This window comes from Panthera leo, chromosome B1 (genome assembly GCF_018350215.1).
Source record: "Panthera leo isolate Ple1 chromosome B1, P.leo_Ple1_pat1.1, whole genome shotgun sequence".
NCBI classification, from domain to species: domain Eukaryota; kingdom Metazoa; phylum Chordata; class Mammalia; order Carnivora; family Felidae; genus Panthera; species Panthera leo.
In genome coordinates, this window is record NC_056682.1 from 184,848,990 (window position 1) to 184,874,769 (window position 25,780).

At 44.7% G+C, this 25,780-nt stretch overlaps 1 protein-coding gene across 6 annotated transcripts in view; it reads left to right on the plus strand.

Annotated features, from left to right (window-relative positions):
* CCDC149 (coiled-coil domain containing 149) overlaps window positions 1-25,780 on the plus strand; it is a 94,677-nt gene that overhangs the window by 29,547 nt on the left and 39,350 nt on the right. For 3 of the 6 annotated variants that reach the window (XM_042936779.1, XM_042936782.1, XM_042936780.1), the window contains exons 2-5: window positions 5,717-5,878; window positions 8,097-8,135; window positions 12,907-12,966; window positions 22,223-22,330. In XM_042936779.1, the coding sequence (XP_042792713.1) occupies window positions 5,717-5,878; window positions 8,097-8,135; window positions 12,907-12,966; window positions 22,223-22,330 (369 nt within the window). Of the gene's footprint in view, window positions 1-5,716; window positions 5,879-8,096; window positions 8,136-9,887; window positions 10,044-12,906; window positions 13,014-16,355; window positions 16,572-22,222; window positions 22,331-25,780 lie in introns of those variants that run through there. The other 3 variants (XM_042936783.1, XM_042936781.1, XM_042936784.1) reach the window with 3 other exon arrangements.

Consider the following 25,780-nt stretch of genomic DNA (forward strand, 5'->3'; position numbering starts at 1 on the left):
GTCCAACTCTTAATTTTGGCTCAGGTCATGATCTCACGGTTCATGAGTTTGAGCCCCACATCAGGTCCCACGCTGACAGTGTGGAGCCTGCTTTGGATTCTCTCTCTCTCTCTCTCTCTCTCTCTCTCTCTCTCTCTCCCTCTCCCCCCCCCTCACCCCCCCACCTCTTGTATACATGTGCTCTCTCTCTCCCTCTCAAAATAAATAAAACTAAAAAAAAAGAATAAACACCCTCACATCAGCTGAGGTCACTAATGGGATGTGAACATGTTTTCAGTTTTCCGAATGTCGGGGGATTCAGAAAAACCCATAAGGGATTGTAGAAATAAGATTTGTTATCCAGGTATCATGTTTTTCATTTTCAAAATCAACAGGACCATTTATCCCTTGGGGAGACCGGTGTTTGGCTCAGTGCCTCCCACAGAGAAGGCACCTAGAAAATATTTGTTGAATGAGTGGCTGAGACCAGCTACAGCTTACACAAGACTGTTCCGACCAAGCCTCTTTGGAGGAAACAGCCCTCTGGTTCTTTTCTGACACCCTTAGTTTATCCCATTTCTTGTAAGTGGATAGAAAACTCATTGCTTCCACTTGGCTCCCTCCCAAAAAGCACAGGGGAGAGATGCTTGTGGATCCTCTTGGTTTGGGTTTTTGTTTTTTTTTCCTTCTTCCTTCAGGCCTAGAATCTGAGGAAAGAAGAGGCAGGCCCCCTAGATCTAGAGGGGAGTGGGTGAAGAGATAAAGGTTTCACTCATTTGTTCTAGGTCTAAAACGTAGCCAAATTCAGAACTGCCCTCCCATAGCTCCTTGTGCTGGGAATACCGACTCAATGTAGTGACCAACTCCATGAATATTCTGAGGATTTCTCTTTCTTTCTTTCTTTCTTTCTTTCTTTCTTTCTTTCTTTCTTTCTTTCTTTCTTTCTTCCTCTTTCTTTCTTTCTTTCTCTCTTTCTTTCTTTCTTTCTCTTTCTCTCTCTCTTTTTCTTTCTTTTTCTCTCTCTCTTTCTTTCTTTCTTTCTTTCTTTTTCTCTCTTTCTTTCTTTTTCACAGAATGCTTAGTTTTTCAGGATTTGGGGTTTCAAGGGGTTGGCCCTACAAAGATCTAAGTTCAAATTCTGGCTCTGTCCATCCCTGGGCACATTACATGAACTCTTTCATTTCAAGTTCATTTCCTCGTTAGAAAATGAATGTGATGATAGCAGAGTAACCTCACGGAAGGCACACATACATGGAAAGCATTTGTCACAAAAACTTTGGTTTTTGTTAATAGTGATGATAATAATACTTGTGTGTCTTCATCGTTGTGGTGATTCAGCAGCAGTACAGTGGGGGGTGGGGTGCACAAATATAATCTCCACCAGGCTCCCTGTGCTCCTGTTCTTTGACATGGACTGTATGAGCCAGGATGGGCTAAGTTATGCTGCAGTAACAAACACCTCCCCCAAATCTCTGTACCTTAACAACCGCAAAGTCTTACTTCTGGATCATGTAAATTTCTCCGTGGACCCAGATGACTCATCAGGGCAGTTGTCTGCCATGTGGGTACCACACTGCAGGCTCTTTTGTTCTTGTGACGTCTCCATAGCAATATGTGTTGTGGCAGGGGAGGAGAAGGCTTGGTGATTCTTACCTTGGCTCTTCAGTGCTTTCACCCTGGGAGTCCCTCGTGCCCCTTCCAGGGCCACTTTACTGGATAAAGCAAGTTACATGGCTCTATCACTCCAGAGCATGACGAGGGACAGTCCTGCCATGTGCCTGGAAGGAAAGGAGAACTGGACATGTCAGAGGGAGACACTAACGTCGACCACATAGACATTGGCCTTTTCTCGTTTTATTGTACATCGTTATTGCAAACACAGCTTCAGCCCAGCACCCTTTGCAACCAGGTAGTGTCCTTAGCCTCTGCTACCTAGAGATTCTGGAACTGCCACTGTCCTGGCCCGTCTCTGGAAATCGTTGAGCCAGCTCCATCCTAGATAAGGCAGAAGAAGAGATTTCTGGGTGCTTGAAGTGAGTCATACTTCCTGGACGGGAGCCCCTCACCCCCAGTGTTTTCTCAGACACCCTTTACCCCCAGTGCTGTTGGATGGTGGTGTTAAAATCGTGGGTTGCTCAAGTTATAGGGCACCTGGGAACCCCTCTCATTTTCCAAGGGAGGAAACCGAGGACCAGGCAGTGTGTGTTTGTTCTGTGGCTCTCCCAGGGTCCCCAAAGTTCATGATTAGCTCCTCACTAGACCTGCTTCTGGATGGAGGCCTTCTGGCTCTGCCTGGTGATTTTCTGCTGTCCACCTCCTCCATCATCCTCCTTTAGGAGCTGAAATGTCTCAAGTACGGTAACTTGGCTTGTCTGGCTTTCTGTTCTATTTTTGCCCCCCCCCTTCCCTCTGCCCTCTCCCCCCCTCCCCCCCCACCCCGCCACCGGGGCTGGAGTCATGCACTTGCTGGTTGTTCACAGCTGCCAGCAAGGAGGCTCTTGGGGACCCTTTCCTTTCCTTGCAGTTTTTGTTGTTGTTGTTGTTGTTGTTGTTGTTTGTTTCCAATTGGAGGGATATGAAATGGCTGCCATAGGGACTAAACCATCACCATTTTAGAACGAGTACAAGAAATTCCATCCCATTCCCCAGTGTCATCCCCTCCACACACATAACCCTTCCAGAGTTTTCTGTTGTTATTTTTTCTTAAGTGTTTATTTATTTTTGAGAGAGACAGAGCGCAAGTGGCAGGGGGGTCAGAGAGAGAGAGGGAGACAGAATCCTAAGTGGGCTGCAGGCTCTGAGCTGTCAGCACAGAGCTGGATGCGGGGCCCGAACTCAGGAACGGCAGGATCATGACCTGAGCCGAAGTCGGACGCTTCACCAGCCGAGCCACCCAGGCGCCCCTCTATTGTTATTTTAATAATATATGTAAGCTCTTTGATCAGATGCAATAAAACATAGTCCATGCTTGAACTTATTCAGAACCCTTCTCTTCTACACAAAGTGGCTCAGATATCCCCGGAACAGTCCTGAGAGCCTGCCTCGCCCTTGGACCCGTGGGCTGCCGCTGGCTTCTCAGGTTCTCCAGACTACTGTAGTTGGGGTTCTAACTTCCAAGATGCCACGAGGCTGGAGGTCCCCGGAGCCTGTGTTTTCCAAGTGTAGATGAAGTCAGAATCACCCGTGCCGTGTGCTAACGATGCAGATTCCTGAGCCGGTTCCAGATTCCAAGTCAGTGGGTTCCCTGAGCTGGGGCCGGGAACCCGCATTTTCATGAGCATCCTAGGGGGACGTAGAGCAGCGTTTTTTAGTGTTCCTTCTTGGTGCTGCCACACCTGGGTCAGGGCGCTGTGGGGGAGGTGTCCCCACCTTCGCCAGGGCAGCACCGCTTTGAGCTGCTGCAGCAATGAGGCTTCAGCCTGAGGGTTCTACTGATAAAAATAAGTGACACAATGCAGTTTTTGCAGTTGGCTGTTCTAGACCATAGCAGAAGGAAGAGCAGTCCAGCAGTGGCTTCCTCGAGACCACCCTTTTGTTGCTGGGGCTCTAGGTTCCGCACAGAATGAGTTTGCTTTCTTCCCCTTTGGTGAAGGAATAACTGTCCTGTTTTCCATGCCCTGAAGGGACTAGAACTGCAGGACTGCACTCATCAAATCCCAGGTCACGGGGCCTTGGCAAAGGCCTCTGTGCCTGTTTCCTGCCGGGCACCTTAGACCCAAGGGAAGGGAGTCCTCTTAACTCACAGCTTCCAAGGCCTGATTTGGACCTTGCCTTGGGAGAGAAACAGCTTCTCTCTCTGATCCCATCAGACTGCAGTTCAAGGTCAGGAAACTTGAATTTCCACTTTGCCCTTAGGTGGTGGCCCTTCCCTGTTCTCCTTCAGTAGACCGGCTGTTACAGCCAATCTTGCCTACAGCACCTTACGGCGTCTCCATGCAACCTGGGGTTTTCTTCCCCAAAGTTGGGAGACTAAGTATCTTTGGGGCCTCAGATTTGGATCTGATCAATTGAAGGGACAAGGGTGGCCATCTTCCTGCCACCAGGACTAACAGCACTGACAACCCAGGCCTCTGATCTCGGCCGCAGAACCGGAGGCACAAGGGCAGATTGGCTAAATTGTGTGTAAATGGGATTTTTCCTGTGAAATCTCAATACCTCTTTTAGGATGTTGCCGTTTAGGGTTTTTGAGCCACTCTCCTCTGATATTTACTCACTGGGGATTTTACTCTTGAAAAATCACAGTGGCAATACAACCATTTTGCTTCCATGAAGGCGATGTCAAAGTCTTAAAAATCCAGGACGTTTTAAGGCAGGATTCCAACCTCATTACTGCCAGGAATAAGATTCACCCAAGGTGGAAATGTCCTCCCTTAGAACGCAAATCCGTCTCAGAATGGCTTTTCTTTCCCCTTTGTTTTTAAAGCTAAGCAATTACTTTTTTTTTTTTTAAGGAAAAAAAAATTGTGCTAATGCACAAAACTCTCTTTTTCCCCTTTCATTTATTTGAAATTGAACTTAACAAAGTCAGTTCCAAGCAAGCACTATATATGAGTAATGCTTTTTGTCCATAAAAGAGCATTGACTCCAATGGTACGGGAGCGCTGATTTCTCTGCTTTGTGTGAGCGTCCATAATGACAAAGTGCTCATGTCAGAGTGTATAATGAAACTATAAATTGTTTTCATGAATGCTTTGAATTTGGTCTTTTACGGGGCAAATTCAAAAGGTATTTAATGCCACATTTCACATATGTGAATAACGCCAGACGGTGCAATATATCCAATAAAAGTAAAAGAGTCCCAGTCGGGCTCACAGTGGCCCAGGTGGTGGATGATTATCAGGTGAGGGTAGTTCATGGTCAGGGTCGGGGCGGGGGGGGGGGTGGGGGTGGTGATGGGGAGAAGGAGGGACAAAGATATCCTGTATCTCTGAAGAAGAGTTTCAGCTAGGTACACTCAACTGTTTGGGGGTAATTCAAAGTGTGGCTAAAATACTTAGCTCACAGAGTGGGTCTCTGGGGGTGGGTGCCTGCATTGGAACCATGGGAGTTGTACATATCTTGGTGGAGTTAGTGAACAAATGTTCTCAGGTGAGAAAATGTCTGCTGGGCTGAATGGACAAGTGAAATCTATTGCAGTGATATATAGTTCAATTAAGTTATTTTTAATAGCCATTTTTGTATTTTTTTAATTACAGAATAGTCGTAAGGGCTTATTCTAGAGAACACAGAAAAGCATAAAGAATAAAATCTTTAAAAACACATGCAAATACTTTTGTTACCAAGAGTTGTTAATAACATTTTTTTCAAAATTTGTATTGAATAGTCTTTCTGTGTATATCATTCCATTACATTTTAATACGATTTTACATAATCTTATCTGGATATATACATCCTTTAAAACAAAATTTGGTTCCAACTATCTATCTGTGTCATTTTTTTAAAAAATATTTTGCTTTTTTCCGTTATATGTCGGTTAAATTATTTTATCTATTTACCCCAGTTTGCCAAAGTTCACAAACATATAAGGCTTTTTGGTTCTGTCAGGAGAGGAACATCGTGTACCGTAGCCATCTTTAGGTGCACGTGTCATTCACTGATGTCTCTGGGCATATGACCTCTAAAAATAAAAAAGGCGACAAAACAAAACCAGCCCCACGGGGTCTATCAAATACGGCGTGTGGCAAACGGAGGTCCATTGATGTTTTTGACCAACGGCTTGGATTTGTTTGTTTTGCAGTACCTAGTGTGTAAAAGAAAGCTGGAGAGTAAAAAGGAAGCTCTGCTGATCCTCTCCAAGGAGCTGGACACATGCCAGCAAGAAAGGGACCAGTACAAACTCATGGCCAATCAGCTTCGAGAGCGCCACCAATCCCTGAAGAAGAAATACCGAGAGTTGATCGTACGTGTTACGTCACGGTGACGTCCTTGTCCCCTTATGACACAAAGTGGGTTACACTGGAATTAAAATTTTAAAAAATAAATAAAGCAGGGATTTTGACATGCCATTTCTTTAAAAAAGAGGGGAATGGGGCGCCTGGGTGGCTCAGTCGGTTGGGCAACTGACTTCGGCTTAGGTCATGATCTCTCAGTCCGTGAGTTCGAGCCCCGCATCGGGCTCTGTGCTAACAGCCCAGAGCCTGGAGCCTGTTTCAGATTCTGTGTCTCCCTCTCTCTCTGACCCTCCTCTGTTCATGCTCTCTATGTCTCAAAAATAAAATAAAACGTAAAAAAAAATAAATAAATAAAAAATAAATAAAAATAAATAAAAATTTAAAAAAGGGGGGGGAAAAAAGGATTGCATTCAAATAGTTCCAAAGTGGAAATATTAAGATGTGAAAGTTGTCACCCATTTCCTCCACAGCCCAGCCCTAGTCGCTAGCTGACGTATATGTGGTTCCAGGCCACCTGCTTTGGCACCCGTGAAATAGGCATATATACCTATGTGTTTATGTGTGTTTATATGTGCTTACTTATTAATTTATTTGTATTGGACTTTTTATCTTTGTTTTTTTTTTTTCTTCAGTAATCTCTATACCCAAAGTAAGGCTTAAACTCACCAACTGGAGATCAATAGTTGCATGCTCTACCGACTGAGCCAGCCAGGCACCCTTTTATGGGGCTTTTAAAATAGGATGCATATTATAAATCTGCACTAGAAGCCGCTAGTAACATGTGATTATTTAAATCTCATTTCACATTAATTAGAATCCAATAGAATTGAAAACTCCCTTCATCAGGCTCAGTCATCACACTTCATGGGCCCAGTCACCATAGGTGGCTGGCTGATGGCTGCCATATTGGATTATGTTGGTATAGATTTCCATGGTGGCCACTGTATTGGACAGTTAGATCTGGGACATTTCCATCATTGCAGAGCGCTGTTAAACAGCGTTGTGTGAATATTGTTCCAACATTTGCTCTTTTCACTCAGTACTTTATTTGGGACATCTCTCTAGGCCACACGTACAGATTCAATTCATTTTTAAAAAACAGTTGCAGAGTAAGTTTCCCATAATTTCTTTAACCTTTCCTTTATCCTGAGCATTTAGATTCTCTCTGGGTCTTCATGTGGCAGGATTTTTAAGGATACAGATCACACTGAAATGGAAGATACCAACTACAGAGTCCTATTTTGCTTCCTACTTTTTTCTCTCACAGATACAGTCTCTGTTTTGCGGTGCTAACGCTGTTGCTAACGTTTAGCTATCTGCACTGAGATCGTTATCCTGGAACAGAAATAGAATAGAAAGATTCTGCAGGTTAAAATAATGTCGACTTACACACGGGCAGCATCAGATAGAAGAGTTTACTGAACATTTACACATTCACCTGAACCTGAATTCTCTTTATTCCCAGGTGGCCCAAGAGGGAGAGGAATCAGGTCCTTTTAAGACAGAAAGCCTGTGGACTGGAAGAGCTCAGTTAATTCTTGCTTATTTTGAGCATATCCCTTCTTCCCTACCCGCTAAAAGTGTTCTGCCAGTAGAGCAAACTCAAGCATGTGTGGGTCCACTATTATTCCTTTGGATCTAACTATTTAAAAGACGAATTCAACTCAACCCAAATGAAATATTATCTTAGTTTTGGCTCTGTTCAAAAATAATTGTGATAAATCCAGTTTATTTGTTTGTGTCACATAGTTTTAGAAAGTATAGGGATGGCTGGATGGCTTAATCGGTTGAATGTCTGACTTTGGCTCAGGTCGTGATCTCACAGGTCATGAGTTTGAGCCCCATGTTGGGCTCTGTGCTGACAGCTCAGAGCCTAGAGCCTGCTTCGTGTTCTTTGTCTCTCTCTCTCTCTCTCTCTCTGCCTGTCCCCCGATTATGCTCTTTCTCTCTCTCTCTCTCTCTCTGTGAAAAATAAAAGTAATAAAAACATTTAAAAAAAAGAAAGTATATATGTTTCGTTGGAACTGATTTCCTAGAGGTTTTTCCAAAATAACTGGTTCCGTTTATACTTTTTTCTTAAAGTATATTTGAATTTGGCTCAGGACACTATTGACTGCAGAGGGCAGGAGCGGGTGGGTCTGAATTTAGTTCATAGTTTCGTTTGGTTTTTTGAATCCAAGCACATATATTGTTTTTAAGTAAAATGTAATATTTGTTTCTTTGTAGGATGGAGATCCATCACTTCCCCCTGAAAAAAGGAAACAGGTAAGACTTATTCCTGAAGCTTGGTAACTCTTGGATTATTCACACTGACGCCTTACAATGACTGGGGGATCAGGGAATCCCAAAATGTGTAGAGAGCTTCCTTACCAGCAAAACTCCCACGCCATTTATGTTCTTTTCTCCTAAATGGTAGTCAATGTTCTTTACTGATGAATCCATTCCCCCGCCCCCCACAAATTTTAGGTGCTTACTTTTGTCACTGAACAAATCCTTAGATATTTGTGGATCTGTTTATGAACTTTCTGTTCTGTTCTCTTGAGCTTCCTGGGTAGTTCCGGGGTTGTACCACACTGCTCTAGTTGTTTTGGCTTTATAATACTTGAGACATCTGCTTCGGTTAGTCTCCTTCCCTTTGCTTTTGCTTTTTACAACTTTCTTATTTGTTACTTTTTCCAGATGAAACTTACATTTTATCACACCTTCCTCTGATCCCACCCAAATAAACAGACCTATGGGTATTTTGATTGGGGCTTTGTTAAATTTATAGATTAATTTGGGGACAGTTAAAATATTCATAACATTAGGGGTGCCTGGGTCGCTCAGTCGGTTAAGCGTCCGACTTCGGCTTGGGTCAGGATCTCGCGGTTTGTAGGTTCAAGCCCCGCGTTGGGCTCTGTGCTGATGGTGCAGAGCCTGGAGTCTGCTTCAGATTCTGTCTCCCTCTGTCTCTGCCCCTCCCTCGCTCACACTCTGTCTCTCTCTCAAAAATAAACATTAAAAAAATTTTTTAAAAAAAGGATTTTCATAACATTATGTTCAGGAATATTATAAATCACATTTCTTTTAATCCAGTTGTATACATATATATATATATATATATATATATATATATATATATATGTTGTTGTTTCCCAAACATCCTGTTTTGTTCATTGGTGACATACCTGGCATCACATATAAATGTGTTGGGTCCATTTCCCTGAGATTTTTTTTTTTTAATTTTTTTTAATGTTTATTTATTTTTGACAGAGAGAGACAGAGCAAGAGGGGGGGAGGGACAGAGAGAGAGGGGGACACAGAATCCGAAGCGGGCTCCAGGCCCCGAGCTGTCAGCACAGAGCCCGACTCAGGGCTCGAACTCACAGACCGCGAGATCATGACCTGAGCTGAAGTCGGAGGCTCAACCGACTGAGCCACCAAGGTGCGCCCCCCCCCCCATGAGATTTTTGATCCTGAGTAAATAGTATGCCCAAGGCGCACACACACACACACACACACACACACACGCACACATACGGGGTATTTACCCTTAAACACCAGCTCAGTCCTATGGTTACCCATTTGGTTATTTGGTTCTGCTCATTCCTATACTCTCTTCCTACTTTAATTTGATTATTCTGCAATGCTCCAGGTTTGATCTAAAGGCAAATTTTGCTATGGAGCTAATTGACTTTTTTTCCCCAAACAAAATTACAAGGAGATTTGTCATGAACGGTTTAAAATTGGGATCCTCAGTCTGGAATTGCTAGATGTGTTTGTGTTTTTGGTGTCTACGAACAGTTATCTTTGTTGAAATTTTAGGAGTTTGTTAGTATTCATGAAGGGGTTTTACAGTTTAAGTGAATTCGCGTTCCGTGACTTTATAATACAAAATTTACATTGACTGAGGAGAATCTGATGAATTCCAGTAAGTCTGTCAAGCTGCATTCTTACGGCTCTGAAAAAAAACCAGTTCAGGTCCTAAGCACTGGCTTTTTTAGATTTGCATATGGCGTTCAGTTTCTGTCCCTTTAGGATTTGTGTGATGGTGTGACTGGCTCTGCGTCCTTCCCGCCTGGCTGAGAACCTCTGACTTGCTGCATGGGCTAGAATGCATTGGGGCACAGGTGACAGAAATTCCAAAGTGTTCAGTGAAGAAATCGATGACCTCACATAACCAGAAGCTCAGAGGTAGCACGTGCTGTTTCTTCTCCATCGCGTGGACACCTTCTCTCCATTGTGCCACACTTAGCAAACAAAAATACAAATAAAAATACAGGACACCTGGGAAATTTGAATTTCAGATAGACAATTGGTACTTTTTTAGTATAAAAGTGTGACCGATGTGGTATTTGGGACAAACTTATACCAAACATTATTCATCATTTATCTAAAATTCAAATCGAACAGGGCTCCTGTGTTTTTTATCTGATCACTCTACCACTGTGCCGATTTTAATATCAGCTTTCTCTTGACCTGAGTATCAGCTTTCTTCTCAGGCAGGTTTCCCTAAGCAAGAGAGGTAGAAACCCCAGGCATGGAATAGAAGTCCTTCTCTCCAGTCTGACTGGGCGAGTGTAGGACATGCTACCATTTCTGGTCTACTAACATTCACTAGGAGAGTCTCGTATGTTTTTTTTTTTGTTGTTCGTTAGTTTGTTTAATTTTTTTTTAATTTATTTTTTGAGAGAGAGAGACAGAGAATGCGAGCAGGGGAGGGGCAGAGAGAGAGGGAGAAACAGAATCCCAAGCAGGCTCCACACTGTCAGCACAGAGCCCGATGCAGGGCTCGAGTTGACGAACCGTGAGACCAGGGCCTGAGCTGAAACCAAGAGTCAGACGCTTAACGGACTGAGCCGCCCAGTTGCCCTGAGAGTATCATATGTTAATTGGCTTAGATTAATCACCCAGGATAGAAGGGCTGCCAGGAAGCCGGCCGTAACACCCACGAAACTAATTGTGTGGCCTCGGGAAGGTTCCTTTCAGTGTCCAATTCTCAGCTTTCTCATCCATAAAACGGGAATCCACATGGTACCCACCATACAGTGTGGCTGTAAGGAACAAATGAGAGAGTGCAGGCAGAGTCCTCACCACGGTGCCTGGCACTGGGTGAGCACCAATAAATATTTATCATCCTTTCCTCCGCCTTATCCTCTTTTTTAATCAATTGTATATTAGTGTGTCGAATCTGTCTACCACTGCCCTTGTCGGGACCCTTTTGTTTGCCTTTGACAGCTTGAAGTAGCTCGGGCCACAGAGGAGGTTCCTGGCTCGTAGGACCTCAGAGGGGTTGGTAATTAACTGGTGTTGGAGCAGAGTTTGAACCCCTGCAGTTTACTCAGAGCAGGTGCTCAGAGCCACGGTGACTCAGTACCTATTTATTGAGCATCTCATGGGTGTCTTGTGCTAATTTAGACAGTGGAGACACAGGTGTGAAAAAGTCAGAACCAACTCCCTGAGGTTATAGAACTTGCATTGCAGTTAGAGTGACCATACCTTCGTTTTTCCAGGAATGTTTCCAGTTTATCATGGCATAATCTCTATTAGTGTTCCTTTCCTCTCTCCAAAATCTCTTGGTTTAGACAATAAGTAATATCATCACCCTAATTCTAGTACAGATGCTATGAACAAACAATACAGAAAATAATTAAAATATATTGGATGTCAATGGCCACTGGTGCGATGGGGAGAAATGTAGAACCCGATGCAAGAGAGAGAATTCTGGCTTAGTATTGCCAGGAAACGTCTTGATAAATATTGGGGGGGGGGGGGTGATGGAGAATAGTTCCATTATTTGGAAAAATAGTTCCATTATTTTACCCATTCAAAATATATTTTGTCAATTTTATTTACTTTTGGTTATTTTATTTATGAAAGCATGTGACTGGTCTTTGGGGAGTTGGTGTTAAGATGCCTTCTTCGTTAGCTCCTTGTGGGGAAGAAAATGCACCATTAAATGCTTAGTCACTGGTGACAATGAAACTTTCCATTTAGCCAGAAGCAAACAGCTTTGGCATACATGTGACAGGATTGGAAGGGAGAAGCACAATGATTTCCTTAACTTTTTCCTCTGGGAAGAAGGGGTTAGAAGCATGCACTCTGACCTAATGCCTCCTATATCACATTACATGCTTATCCCAAAGGCAAACCAGTGGGTGACGTATTTACCCCTCTCCCTGCAAAGCAAGTACATCTTATATAAGCAGAAGGCACTGGAACAAGAACGAGCTGTCGGGTTAATGGATGGGACATGGAGGTCAAGAGATCCACCTCTTGGAAAAGGAGGAGAGGCCACACTGAGCATCTCATTGCCCATCAGCCTTGTTTCTTGATTTAGGAGGAAGAATCTCTCTGGTCTCTACTTACTGCCCCCTTCCCCCGTTGATTGCTCAACTCAGAGGGACAGATGGCTTGATCATTCTGTTATGGACTGGATGTTTGTATCCCCCCGCTTTCATATATTGAAATGCTCCTCCCCAGTGTGACGGTATTAGAAGCTGGAGCCCCTGAAAGGTAGTTGGGATGAGATGAGGTCCTGGAGGTGGAGGCGTCACAAACGGGATTAGTGCCCTTACGGGAGTCATGACAAAGCTCGCTCTCTCTGCTCTGCTCCCCGCGCTGCGAGGATACAATAAGGAGTCACAACCGAAGCGGGCCCTCACCAGAACCTGACCATGCTGGCACCCCAGCGTCAGCTTGTCAGCCTGTGGAACTCTGCAAAACTAAATTTCTGTTATTTGCAAGCCACCCAGACTGTGGCACTTTGCTATCGCATCTTGAGCTGACTATAAACGTATTTGAGGGTTCTTCTCGAATGTAGGTGGAACCAATGCCACATCCCCAGCCTTTGTAGTGCTTTGTGCTCTTCAGAGACCGTAGAGGCACACGCGTTTGTACACACGTGATCTCCCAACTCTCTCCTGAAGTCACACGGGCAAGTTAGGTCTTCCGCAAAGTCGCAAGGTCGCATCGTTGGGTAGCAGTAGGTGGTAAGAGGCTGGGTTCTGGTGTCCAGTCATACTGATTCGAATTTCACCCTTCCTTCCACTTGCAGCCTGGGGGAGTACAGGGGAGCTGCCTGACCTTTCTGAGACTCAAATTCCTCCTCTCCAAGGTGAACATCATGACGAGGCGTATTCACAAAGCTCTTATGAGGCATTGGTATGATAATGCTTGTAATGCTCATTGCCTGGTACTTAGTGAGTGCTTGGTGAATGTTTTCATGTTTCCTGTGACTCATCCAAGGTCACACAACCAGTTAACAGAGCAGAACTAAAATCCACGTCAGCTAACTCATAGTTCAGTGCTCTCGTTCAGGTTTCTTTGTTCTAGATTCGACTCTTAGACTGAGTGGGGAGGAAGCATAGTCAACATTTAATCCAACCCATTTTGGAAGTCCAGACATTCAGGTGCTTTAATCAAAGCCCTCTCCTTAGAAGTGGTGGAGAACCAGAAGCAGCTAGGAATTCCTACCTGGGAAGCCAGTGTTCTTTCTTGTGGCAACCAGTGTCTGGCCATAGATAACTTTCCTGCTTCGTCTCCTCCACAGAGGACAGACCAGAACTTTCGTGTTTGTAGTTCTAGAAATATAGTTGTCGAGGCTAAAGAAAGCCTTAGAACTTAGACTCCTTTTTAAAACAACTCAATTTCCAATGTCGAGCCATCCATTCCAGAAGCTATGAAGAAATCGTGACAACAGCGATGGCCTAATCGCTTCTCCTGGGATGTCGAAATGAAAATTTGTTCTTGGTGCCCCCAGCACATCCGCACACAGGGTACCTCTCTGCACTGCACTGAGAGATCACCAGAAGATCTCAAACAACCTTTGAAATCTTTTTCTTCTGTTAAGCAAGCAGTTCCTCCAAAGGAGACAAAGGGAATTTAAATTATCTTGGGTTAATATTCTTAGAAGATGGGACTCTTTGGGGTCACAGCAGCACATTTTCCCCATTCAAACTCCTCCTTGAGTAAACAATCAAACGCATCTTTGTTTTCCCCTGTTTTGATTTTGAGCTGACACATCACGGGAGATAATTCCTCCTGGCTTAAGGGGGAGTCTCTGCTTTCTTCCCTTGTAGAGTGATGGCTTCTTTAGACGGTGACATGTGCCAGAATGCTGACTCTGGAGAAATCAGAGCATGCAGGGGCCCTTTGGGGGATGGGAGGGAGCCTTTTATTTCAGTAGAAAAGTCTTCTTGGTCAACCTTTTTTTCTTCCCCGGTGACTGCAAATCAGAGCAACTTTGTATACGCGCCCTGGTTTGATGCTCAGAACCTAAAACTTCCTTCAAAGATCTTGAGTGCTTTGAGATGTTTCTTTTCATGACTCTTTGAACAGCACGACTTTCCTGTCCCACCAGGGACACTGGGAAGAAGTGCAGGCCCAGCCTGTGGGAGCCCTCCCACATCTCCGTGACAGCAACTCTGTTCTGAGCACCAGTGCATCTTGCTATCGGTTCTGTGAATCCTTGCGAGGGGTTTGGGAGGAAGGTGAGAGCACCCCACCCCCATCCCCCAGTTTACAGATGAGGAAATTAGGCTCGACAAGTCCAGACAACTTGAGAATTACTAAGGGGGGCGGGGGACACTAAGTGGCAGGCGCAGAATCCTAATGGCCAAGATGAAGCAAACGTTCATCGTAACAGCAGCCTCCCAGATCTATTGAAGAGTGTGTTTGCCTGTGGGCCTGGAAATGGGTTCCTTCGCAAGTGTGTGCTTTGAGATGATGAGGTCAGAGTAGGCTGCTGAGGGCCCCTTGCACAGCCAAAAACTATGTATGGAGTGAGCTTTGGCTGGGTAGTTTTTTGTTTTTTTTTTTTGTAAATAAGAAAACTGTCACTGTAGCAGAGGTTGTCATCTTGGCAGTTGCTATGAATAGGGGGTTCCTTGCTCAGCAAAGCGAGCTTCAGTCTGTTACTATTAACACAGGAGCCGCCATAGACCAAAGCAGCAGAGTAGAAATTGCCATTAAATTTGCTGTCAATCACACCGCTCAAGTATACTTGATGTTTCATCAAACTTTTTTTTTTTTTTTTTAACTTTCTTGTTTAACCTAGCACTTTCCCCTATCAAAGGTGTGGGTGTAAGGAGTCCAGAGCCTCGGACTTTTTAACACCTTGTCGAGCAGCCTGTTCTAAGTCTGGTCTCTGTCTCTTTCCCACTCACCCTCTTTTCCTTACTGTTCTCTGGGAAGTGCATAGGTCAAGGTTTTACTTCTCTGACTTTTACTTATTTTTTTTTCCCTCCCGCTTTTAAATTGTCGTTTTGATATGTCAGTCAACTGAGAAGTAAGTTTTCAGAGTTTTTGGTATACATCATTTCTACACTATGATGGTGACTAACTTTTCCATGGCTAGGTTACTGCAACACTGTATAGCTAATAAATTACCGAGATTGAGGATTGTGTGAGAGATTGTTCCTGGAATGTTGCCCCTGCCCCCTTGTTGCTGATCTGAATCATTTAAGGACTTCCTTGGAAACATGTGGCTCCTCCCCTTTTTCTGCTCTCCCCAGCGTCTGGGCTAGTGCAAGTTTAGAAAGTTAACCTTAAGCTTTTTATCACTTTATTTTGCGTTGCTTTTCCTCTGTCCTGTTAGGTTCAGTACACAAGGGCCTGCAAATTTAATCGACAAAAGACAGAAGAACAAAAGTATACAATTTTGTGAATATTTATATGAATGGGAAAGTTCACAGATGAAGTGAGACTCAAAGAAGTCGTTGACTCGGGGCTTATATACCGTTTTAATAAAAGAAAGGACGTCTGGGCTTCAAGGGATGATAAACTGGGAAAGTGACTAGGAAATGTACGAGGAAACTAATGGAAGCTAAGGGTTATTTTAGTAAGGTTTGTTTAGGCAGACTCATCGGTGTCAGGGGCTGCTCTCTGGTGATGAGTCTCTTGCTTCTTCCTGGTATGGAAGAAGATGGAATACTTCACAAAGGGAAATTTATGCCCTGCATTTAGGCAGACATGGGGAGGACGGAAGGAAACTGTCTCTATCTGTGGACTCTCAATTGCCTTCAGCTCAAAATATCCTTATGGCAAAGTGGAATATTTTGTAATGGCATATTCTGATCCCCTTCATATCCATCTTTTCTTACGTCAAGGAGAATGGTATGTAGTGGATCCTTTTTTTTCCCTCCCATATAAAAGATCCGGGGCTGTTTCTTACAACTAGTATCCTGAAAACCTTCCTTGTGCATGAGTGTCGATCACTTGATCATTGAAAGCAAGAGTCCTTAACAGTAATTGTCATTGCCAAGTTATATATCATTTACTTTTTAAAAAATCTCCCTCCCATCACTTCTGGTAAGTTTAAAAAAAAAAAAAAACTGTATTGCATCTAGAATGAACTTTTCTGACATATTTTATGGCACGTAGAGGGGAATTGAGACCTAGTGGCAGAGGCACTAAGCTAAGCTAGAGCTTAGGATACAGTGGGACTTGAAGAAAGCCGGAAAAATGACGCCCCCTGCCCATGGGACTCTGCCTCGGTGAGAATTTCTGCCCCCAAAGGCAGAAAGGTTGGGGTATGAGATCCACACTGCTCTCTCAACTTCCAGATCTTTGCCTTCACATAACTATCGGGATCTGTGGCCCTCACCTCTGTGCAGAGAGAATTTCCATGAGCGCCATGGTGCCCACACCAAGGATTGGCTTTGGAAGCACGCTTCTGCAGACATCGCTTATAATCGGGGGTTGAATTGTTCGTTGATGAAGGTGTGTCAGAATGTTCCAGCTATGTCCTCATCAAATCTCCCTCTCCTCTCTTCCCCATCACAATTTTACTGAACTTCCAGCCAGAAAGAGTGATTGCGATATATGGGTCCTATGATACATTCCACTGTATTCATTCCCCTATTATCAGAGCTAAAATGTCAACCTTTCACATCGGCCCTGGCTAGATCTGAATATTTAAAAGAGGCTTCTCTTTAAACCTTTTTATGTTTTGCTGTTTAAGCTACCTCCTGCCCCAGAGACTTAGAGGAAATAATTTCTCAGTTTGGTTTTCCTTCCCAGTGTTAGCCTGTCTGCCACGCTTTCTCTGACATTTCCTTTCTATAGTGCTGCTGTTGCAAACTGATGGTCACAGAGTCCTTCTCAATAACACAGAGACAGAATGCTCTGCATAGCTGATAAATTATAAGCAGGAGCCACGTGTTAGCTTGATGGATTGTTATAGTGAGTGTGTGTGAGTCATGGGTGTTATTTTTGGTCAAAAGAATTGTGTGAACTTTTCTCCTCTATTTTGAGTGCTTTGATGAAATGTACTACTTTCTTTTCTTTTCTCTCTTTATTTCGCCCACCCCCCTTTAAGGTATACGGCAAGGGATTAGGTACCATATCAGAACAGTCATGTTCTGGTTCCCAAAGTTACTGTTTTGGAGTTGAAGAGGCAGAAGGACTAAACAGACTGAACAGGAAAAAAGAAATGTGTTGACAGGAAACTCAGCCTGTGAAATGTGAAATTACAGTCTCCCTGCTTTGAAGCAGGGTGCCTCCCCCACCTGGCCCTCCCAGAGAGGTCAGTTTCAAAGCTGGGGGAGATTTACTAGAACCTAGCTTGGGGGCGCCTGGGTGGCTCAGTCACTTGAGCTTCCGACTCTTGATTTCCGATCAGGTCAAGATCGCAGGGTTGGGAGATTGAGCAGCGTCAGGCTCCATGGTGGGCACAGAGATTGCCTGAGACTTTCTCGCTCTCACTCTCGCTCTCTCTGTCTCTCTCCCTTCCTCCCCCTCTCCCTCTGCCCCTCTCCCCTGCTTTCTCTCTCTGTCTCTCTCTCTCTCAAAAATAAAAAAATAAATTAAAACTTAAAAACCTAGCTTGGAGGCTGTGTGCTCCTAATTCTGCAGCTACCATAGAAATGCCTGACTTCGCTTTAGTAGATTGCTTTTCGGCTGCCTACAGAGCAAATAACTGTCCCATCACCGGTTCTGCAAGTCACTATTTGCTAAAGCAGCCCTGTCCTCTGCTTCATGTGGCACTGGAACCTCTGACGGGGGTCCGGGGTCCCTGCCCTGTGCTAAGGAGAGCTTGTTAAGCTCAGTGCTTTCCAAAGTGAGGCCCAGGGACCATGCCAGGGGGCGGGATAAGCACAGAGATGAAGTGTTCAGAAACTCATGGCAATTTGACAGCATGATTTTATGTCCGTTGAATCTAACGAACACTTGGGGTTTTATCCTTTCGTCTTCTTAAGTTCATTTTTCTGGTAATGGATCATCGTACTTTACAAAAGTTCTGGTCTGGGTCAGGTTGGAGGCTGAGAGCAGGCCGTTCACCACTGACAGATGGACTTGTACCCGTGTAGCTGCTACATCAGGCTTCGGAGTGAACACCAGGCTGCCCACTACCGGGGGCTCTCAAGCCACTGTTGATCCAAAAAGGAAAGGGGTTTTTTTTTGTTTGTTTTGTTGTTTGGGTTTTATTTATTTATTTATTTATTTATTTATTTATTTATTTTTGGAGGGGTGGGGGTAGCCTTTTATTAAGTTTCCACTGGCACTTTTATTTTAATTTTAATTTTTAAAACTTTTAACGCCAGTATAATTAACACGGACTGTGACATTACTTTCGGGTGTATGGTGGTGATTCAACCATTCCATACATTACAACCTGTTCGTCCTGATAACAGTTGGCGTCCTGATCTCCCCCACCGGTCCTCTTACAAGCATTTCTCTCCTGAGAACCTCTTCCGCCGCCTAAGAGGAGGCAGGTCCCGGGAAGGTGAATTTTGCTGTGTCTCCTGCAGAGGGGGTGTGAGACGCCACTTCCCCGCCCCTCCTCGGGCGGCTCCCCTGCCTGTGGCGGAGGGATCATGCTTGCTGAGCTAATGTCTGGAAGACGTTCTGGGGTTCCGTGGAGGGGAAGTGGGGGCGGCCCCCTCGGGGATAGCTTCGCTAAGGAAGGAGAGCTGCGGCCGGAGGGGAGGGGCGGGGAAAGGAAAAGCAACAACTGAATCATCACTTCACCCTGGGGTCAGCCTGCTCTTGCGGCCTTGAACTGCCCAGCAAAATGGAAATCTTTGGGGCACCTGGGTGGCTCAGTCGATTTAAGCATGCAACTTCAGCTCAGGTCATGATCTCACGGTTCGTGAGTTCGAGCCCGGCGTCGGGCTCCGTGCTGACAGCTCAGAGCCTGGAGCCTGCTTCGGATTCTGTGTGTCCCTCTCTCCCTCTGTCCCTCCCCCAGTCGCTCTCACTCTGTCTTTCTCAAAACTAAACATTAAAAAAAAAATTTTTAATGGAGATCTTTGATGTGACGGGAGAGGGAGAGAGGGAAGCCAGTGCCATTCCCCCCTATCTGCGACTTTTCCCTTCCCACCCACAAGGCTCACACTTAATCTTTTTGCTCTTTTAGTCTTGATTTAAATGTGGCCCTTTCCTCAGACACAGTCTGTTCCGTCTGCCTACCTCATTTTTCTCCATAGCACTCATCATGCAACCCCTGGGTCATTATGTATTTCATTGCAAGATAATATAATTAATTTAACATCATCTATTCAAACGTACGTTTACAAGAGCAAGGGGTTTTGTCGCTCCTGCTCGGTGCTGTATCCCCAGAGTCCAAAACAGTGCGTGATGCATGCTAGGTGCTCAATAAAGACTTGCTGTATAAGTAAATGGACGAACAGGGAACGGTGAAGGGGCAGGATCGCAAAGGAGCCAGTTGTGTCCAAGGATGCATTCGGCCACGTCTACCCAACTGTCCGCCCAGCGGTTGAGTTGGAGCCACTGGACAGGCACAGTCAAGGGGAGCTAACCACCCTTTAACCAGCACCTACTTTACCAAGCACTGCGGTAGGTGTCCTATGTTCATTATTCAGCTTAGGGATCACATGAAGCATGTGTGGTTAGCCGCATTTCCAGACAGGGAAACCCTAGAGGTTGAAGAATTCCCACACGGCCACCCAGCCCGGTAAGTGGCAGAAGATGGGATTCAGCTTAATCCATCCGGTTTCCACAAATTTCCCAGAATAGTCAATTGGCCGTAGTATCTCTTGTCTTTTTGCTTTTTTACCTGTAAGATGGGAATTAATTTTCCTGGTAAGAACAGCGAGCTGGGGAAATCAGAATATAGTTAGTATAAAATACGAACTTTGCACACATGCGGTTGAAAATTAGATCGCGTTGTTGAGCCACACGGACTTGGTTAAATCCAGCCAGTGGGGATGAGTCCAGTTTTCACGTAGGACTCTGTGCTTAGCACTGGCTTCAGTGTTGGTACGTATTGTTGTTATTCCAAATTCCCTGCTAGGCTGAGACCACAAACTCCAGACTCAGCATATTGTCTCTCATTTAGAAAATATTTATGGAGCACCTACTAGGTGCTCGGGGTAGATCCATCGAGAGGACCAAGTTCCCTGCCCTTCATGGAACTTCTATTTTTGTAGGGAGAAAGAGGCAGGAAATAAGTAGTCGGCAGCAATCCATGAACTAAATTACATGGTGTGTTAAAAGGTAGCATGGGCTATGAATGAAAAAATTAGTGTAGGAGAAGGGGCTTGGAAGATCAGGGTGGAGGCAGGCAGGTTGCACTGTTAGATCGAGTGGTCCAGGTGGCTTTTGAACAAAGGCCTGAAGAAGGTGAGAGAGGGAGGGAACCAAGAGGTGTCCTGGAGGGAGAGCATTCCCATCAGAGAGTACAGAGCAACGGTGCAGGGATGGGAGCATGCCTGATATGCTTGGGGAACAGCGAGGAGGGAAACTTGGTGGGAGCTGAATTGGAGTGGGGGAGACCCTGAGGGTAGAGACAACCTGATACCCCAACAGATGGGACATGGGAGATGAGCTAGAGTGCGGGGTCAGGGGTGAGCCAAGCCAGGGCTTAATCTTCCTATTCTCTCACCTTCATTCCCTTTTTATAAAAGTACGTGATGTAATTGAGTATTCTCAAGAATATTAACATTTTTTTAAAGCAACCTTCCTTCCTTCCTTTCTTCCTTCCTCTTTCTTTCTTTCCTTTTCTTTCTTTCTTTCTTTCTTTCTTTCTTTCTTTCTTTCTTTTTCTTTCTTTCTTTCCCTTTTCCCTTTTCTCTCTGTCTCTCTCTCCCCCACCCCACTTTCTTTCTTTTTTAAGTAGGCTCCATACCCAGTGTGGGTCTTGAACTCCCGACCCTGAGATGAAGTTGCATGTACTGACTGAGCCAGCCAGACGCCCCTCCAAAGTATTAGCACTGAGCTTTTTGGAGATTTGGCCACTGCAGTTATACTTGTCCCCTAATGTCTCTGGATGTGGGTTTCATCAGCTATAATATGAAAGGAATCTTCTAGATAATCTTTAGAAGCCCCTGTACGACTATTGCTGAGTGATTCCTTTCCAGGAGTCATGTTCTCATTGCTTGCTTCTTTCCCTCCTTACTTTATTCATTTACTCATCGTGAGTACTTAAAACATTTGCTGGAACACGAGCCCTCCCTGGATGCTGAGGTAGCGGAGAACAAAATCTCTCGTTCAAAATAGCCTGAGGTCTCCTTGCTGAGCTTAGGTAAGAAGCTATGAGCAAGGCGAGAATCAGAGCAAGGTGCACCCAGCAAAATACAAACCGTGCTGTAGGACGAGCAGCCACGTGACGGCATCTCCAGGTTCGGGCCACCTGTGAAAGGGGGGTGGGCCCGGTAAGAGGTGCTCACGTGCTCCGGGAAAGCAGGCAGTGATGGTGTGATGGGAAGCTGGCTTGAGAGCGGGAGGCTGGTGAATGGAGAGCCATCCACATGGGCCAGAGGGATTTGAGTCTGAGCTGGAGACACATCCTAGGGAGGGGGTGACATCCTCATGCTGGTACTGCAGGACTAGAAGAGGAGAATAAGGAGGTGAGAAAACCAGCCCAGGAGACTGGTGGATTGCCTCTGGACCCCGATTCCGGAAGTGGTCGCTCACCCCTCGTCCCCTCTCTGGCTGCCTCATTTTGTGACTGAAATTCTAGACCCTGAGGTAGCACAGAAAAGCTCTTTAAACCAGTTCTCTTTGAAGGGGAAGAAAACTACCTAAACAAGGAAATAAAGCTTTTCCTGTATCGTTGGCTCAACATTTAGAACTGACCTCTATGGCCATTGCAAGATTTTTAGTGCAGAGCTCTTAAAATTGTTTTCTAAAAAGTCGAATGTGGCAGACTCCCCCCGTTGCTCGTCTGTGAAGCTCTCCTGGAGACCGAGCACGTCCCCGCGCCGAGGTTCACGGCCAACGTCGTTTGCCTCCATGCAGCTGTAGAGGCGTGATTTGCACCCTTGCTACATTCGTGCATGCGTTTACTCTAATGGGCTTTGTGTGGTTGTGCTGGGCCTGGACGCCAGCCTCAGTGAGCCTCGCAGAGCCCCACATTTTATCCACTCCTGTGTTTCTGAACGTATTTCATAATATGTTGATATTTCCAGGCTAATCTTGCACAGCTACTGAGAGATTCTCAGGACCGAAATACACATCTGGGAGAAGAAATTAAAGAACTTCAGCAAAGGCTTGCAGAAGTCCAGGGTGACAATAAGGTACCGTGAATATTTAAAGGGAAAAACTCTGCCGTGTAATTGTACACTAGAGGTTTATGTAGAGCACATCAGAAAAATGTAATGCAGCATTTGCTGAAAAATTTGTTATAGATTTTTACATTTGCAATGAAAATTCACAGTTTAGCATTTCTTATCTTTATTACATTGCCTTTGTGTGTGCACGCACGCGTATGTGCGTGCTTCTGGGTTGCTCTAAAATATTGCCACAACCCATTATAGAAGTTTCATTATGTTCAGCTTGGTGGTGAATAACATCGCGGTTGAGGGCAAAATAAAACCCCAAACGCTATACTTTCCCCCTTCTATACAAATAATGGATTTGTGGCTCAGATGATTTGGAATTATTCACATTCAGTTTTGAATTTTAAGCAGTCATCCTACTAATTATGTTCACATAACCAATTTATTTTATTGCTAAATTTGGCAATTTGTATGGAACATTGCTCAAAATCCGCTGCGTGGTATTAATCAAACTCCCCTGTTGGCAACGTTAATTATAAAATATGCACTCATAAACTCCAAACTGAATGTGTGCGCTCTCTCTCCCAGCTGAAGCTATGAACAGAAGTACAATTGAGAGAAAGGAAGAGAAACTATCAAAGTTTAATTCTGTCCCCCCAAATAATTTTCTGTTTGGCCACGATAGATTGATGTTCAGCTCCTTGCCAGAAGCAGCTCTCCTGATAGAGATGGCCACTGGAGTTTCACGCAAGAAAACTGCATGGCAGGGAGGAGGTCCTTTCTTGGGAAATGCCTTTTAAATGTTACCAAATTTCCTTGACAAATGGTGGAGGCATTCACTGTTTCTGGGAGCTGTTGGTTATTGGAAGGCGCCATTTTGAAAGACGCTGGCTCGTAAAGAAAAAAAAAAAAAAATGCACGAAGTGTCTTGAGTTTTCCAGAGACTTCTTCATAACAAAACAGAGAGGGTTTTATGCTCCTGCTGGCTTGAGAGGCTCAGTCTGAGGGCCAAGTGGCAAGTCTTCCTCTGTAGTGTCTTCTCCACTTAACCTGCCTTTAAGTGTTTTTTGAAACCTCTTGGATTTAACATATGTATTTGAAAAATTAGGCTTTACTATTCTGGGTCATGAAATTGGGGGTGGGAGAGAATGCCTAAAGAAGGGTTCTAATTAACACTGGACAAGCTAATCAGGCCTCTGGTATGGCTTTATTCACCACTAAAAGGATTTAAGTTCTGTAACCTAGGTGTTTGGTCCATAATTAAGGGCCAGACCTTCTTAGTCACTTCCTCAAGTGGTAACAGGAGGACAGGGTTTTCTAGAGAATAAAATGAGATGTGTTTAACAGTTTCCTTTAAACCCATGAAAATACTACAGGAATTTTGGAGACATAATAAACCCACGGAATACTAAAACATTTTGAAGATGGTATTTTTGGATTTATACCCCTTCCTGATTGATTTTTTTTTTCTTACTTTATTTCTTTCCCCCGCCCTTACATTAGCTCCCCCCACCCCCCAACTTTCCTAAATATACCTTCTGCTTCTTGTTTTGGTCACTTTTAATTCTGTCACCTTTTAGACACGTGGTATTTTAGGGATCGATGTTTGCAACTGGTATCTCAAGGGAAAAGAGGGTGCGTGTGAACGTGACTGTGTATGCGTGCACGTGTGAGTAGGTGCAGGACTCAGCGTGGGGATGTGCATGCATGTGCACCACTAGGCACAGGTCCGGGCCTCCTTTTGCATTGGCACAGTCTGAACTTCGTGATTTGTTTGCGCTCTGGGTCTTTATTCCAGTAGCTGGACACATTTATCAGACTTTGTTTTCTTGCTCAAGGTTTGGAATCTAGTGACTCATATTCATGGCCTATGAAGTAATTCGCCTGCCAAAAGGTACAGGAAAGATGTCATAATGTTCAGCAGACCCCCTGTCTCAGTACCCAGCCTCTCCTCCTCGAAAAAAACACCAGCTTCAGTGAGCCCCAGAGGTTCCATTTATTCTCATTTGCATCTAAAGTTATAGGGCTGATTTGTTTCAGATCCCCGTGAATCATAGCCACCCTCCCCCCACCCCCACCGCCACCCCCAGTTGTCAACATGAAAGCCAGATTACTCATTCGATAATGACACCAGGCATCTTGGGAAACTCAGAGGCCCCTGTTCCTAGGTGTGTGGTGTAGAATGGTTAGCCCTTCATTTATTTTTTTCTAATTCATCATGTCACTAGCTGCTTCAACCTTTCCATTGCCTTCCAAATCCAGTCCAACCTCCTTGCCATGGCGGGCTAGGCCCTCCAGTATTTGGCCCCTACTGATTTCTCCAGCCACATCTCTCGCCACTAGTCACCTCATGCTTCAGCTCAGCAGCACTAATTTCAGCCCCTTTGTTGAGCTGTACTGCCTTGTGCCTCAGGGCCTTTGCACCTGCTGTTTGCTCTGTCTGGGATTCTCTTCCCTTTTACTCTGCTCACAAACTCCTGCTCATCGTTTAAGTCTTAGGTCAAATGGAGCCTTCTTCAACTCTTAGGGGCCCACACTGCTCTGCTCTTTCCCCTCTGCTTACACTTGTGTGGCACCCTCACCCCCAAGAGTAAGCTCTTTGCAGGCTGAATTCCTGAGTGGTATACTGCAGTATTGCTAAGAATTGGCACTCTTAGTTCCTGATATGTGAACATTATTTAATAAATCTTTATTGAAGACATGGAGTGGAATAAATGAATGAGTGAAGGAATAAAACAAATGAAGGGAATGAAAAGGAGAGCAAAAACATTCAAGGAAGAGGAAAAGGGAGATGTAAAGGAAAAAGCATACAAGAAAATATGCAGACTGAGAAAACAAGCCCTGGTTGTCATCAGTAACTCTATTTGTGGGGTGAGAATAGTTTAGAAATTTGGAGAAAAGCAAACCGCTTCATCCAAATAAAAGCAAAAGCAAAGCAAACCCCAGGTATGAGACCTTGGGAAGCCCTTGTGGAGAGAGCAGAGGGTCTGAGGCTGAGCCATCGTGGGCTCAGGGTGAGATTCCTGCTCAGAGGTTGGCTCAAGCCTGTCAAAATCAAGAACACTCAATAACTGCTGTTGTTGGGCTCCTGACTCCTCCCCCCGCCCCCTCATTCCAAACAGAAGGGCCGATGGCATCATTTTATGAGCAACTGTTAACGTACAGGATTTTTATCTCCAAGTTGCCATTTTAACTGATGATCCTTATCCGTATTTTGGGAAGCCCAGATTCTAGATGTTAAGTACATTTAAGAAACAAGGTGATAGGAAATTACTTGCCTTGGATATTTTAAGGTAGACTAATTTTTCCATTTGTTCAGCTAGAGCCTTGTAACCCTATGTGCCATAAAGCATTTTCAAACAGCCTCTTGAAAGATTTGTTGCCACCCTGGCTTATAAGCAGCTTAGCCCTCCCATGGGGTGGGGAGGGTGGGGGTTTCCGTGATAGGGTGGGGGGGGTCCCATGATC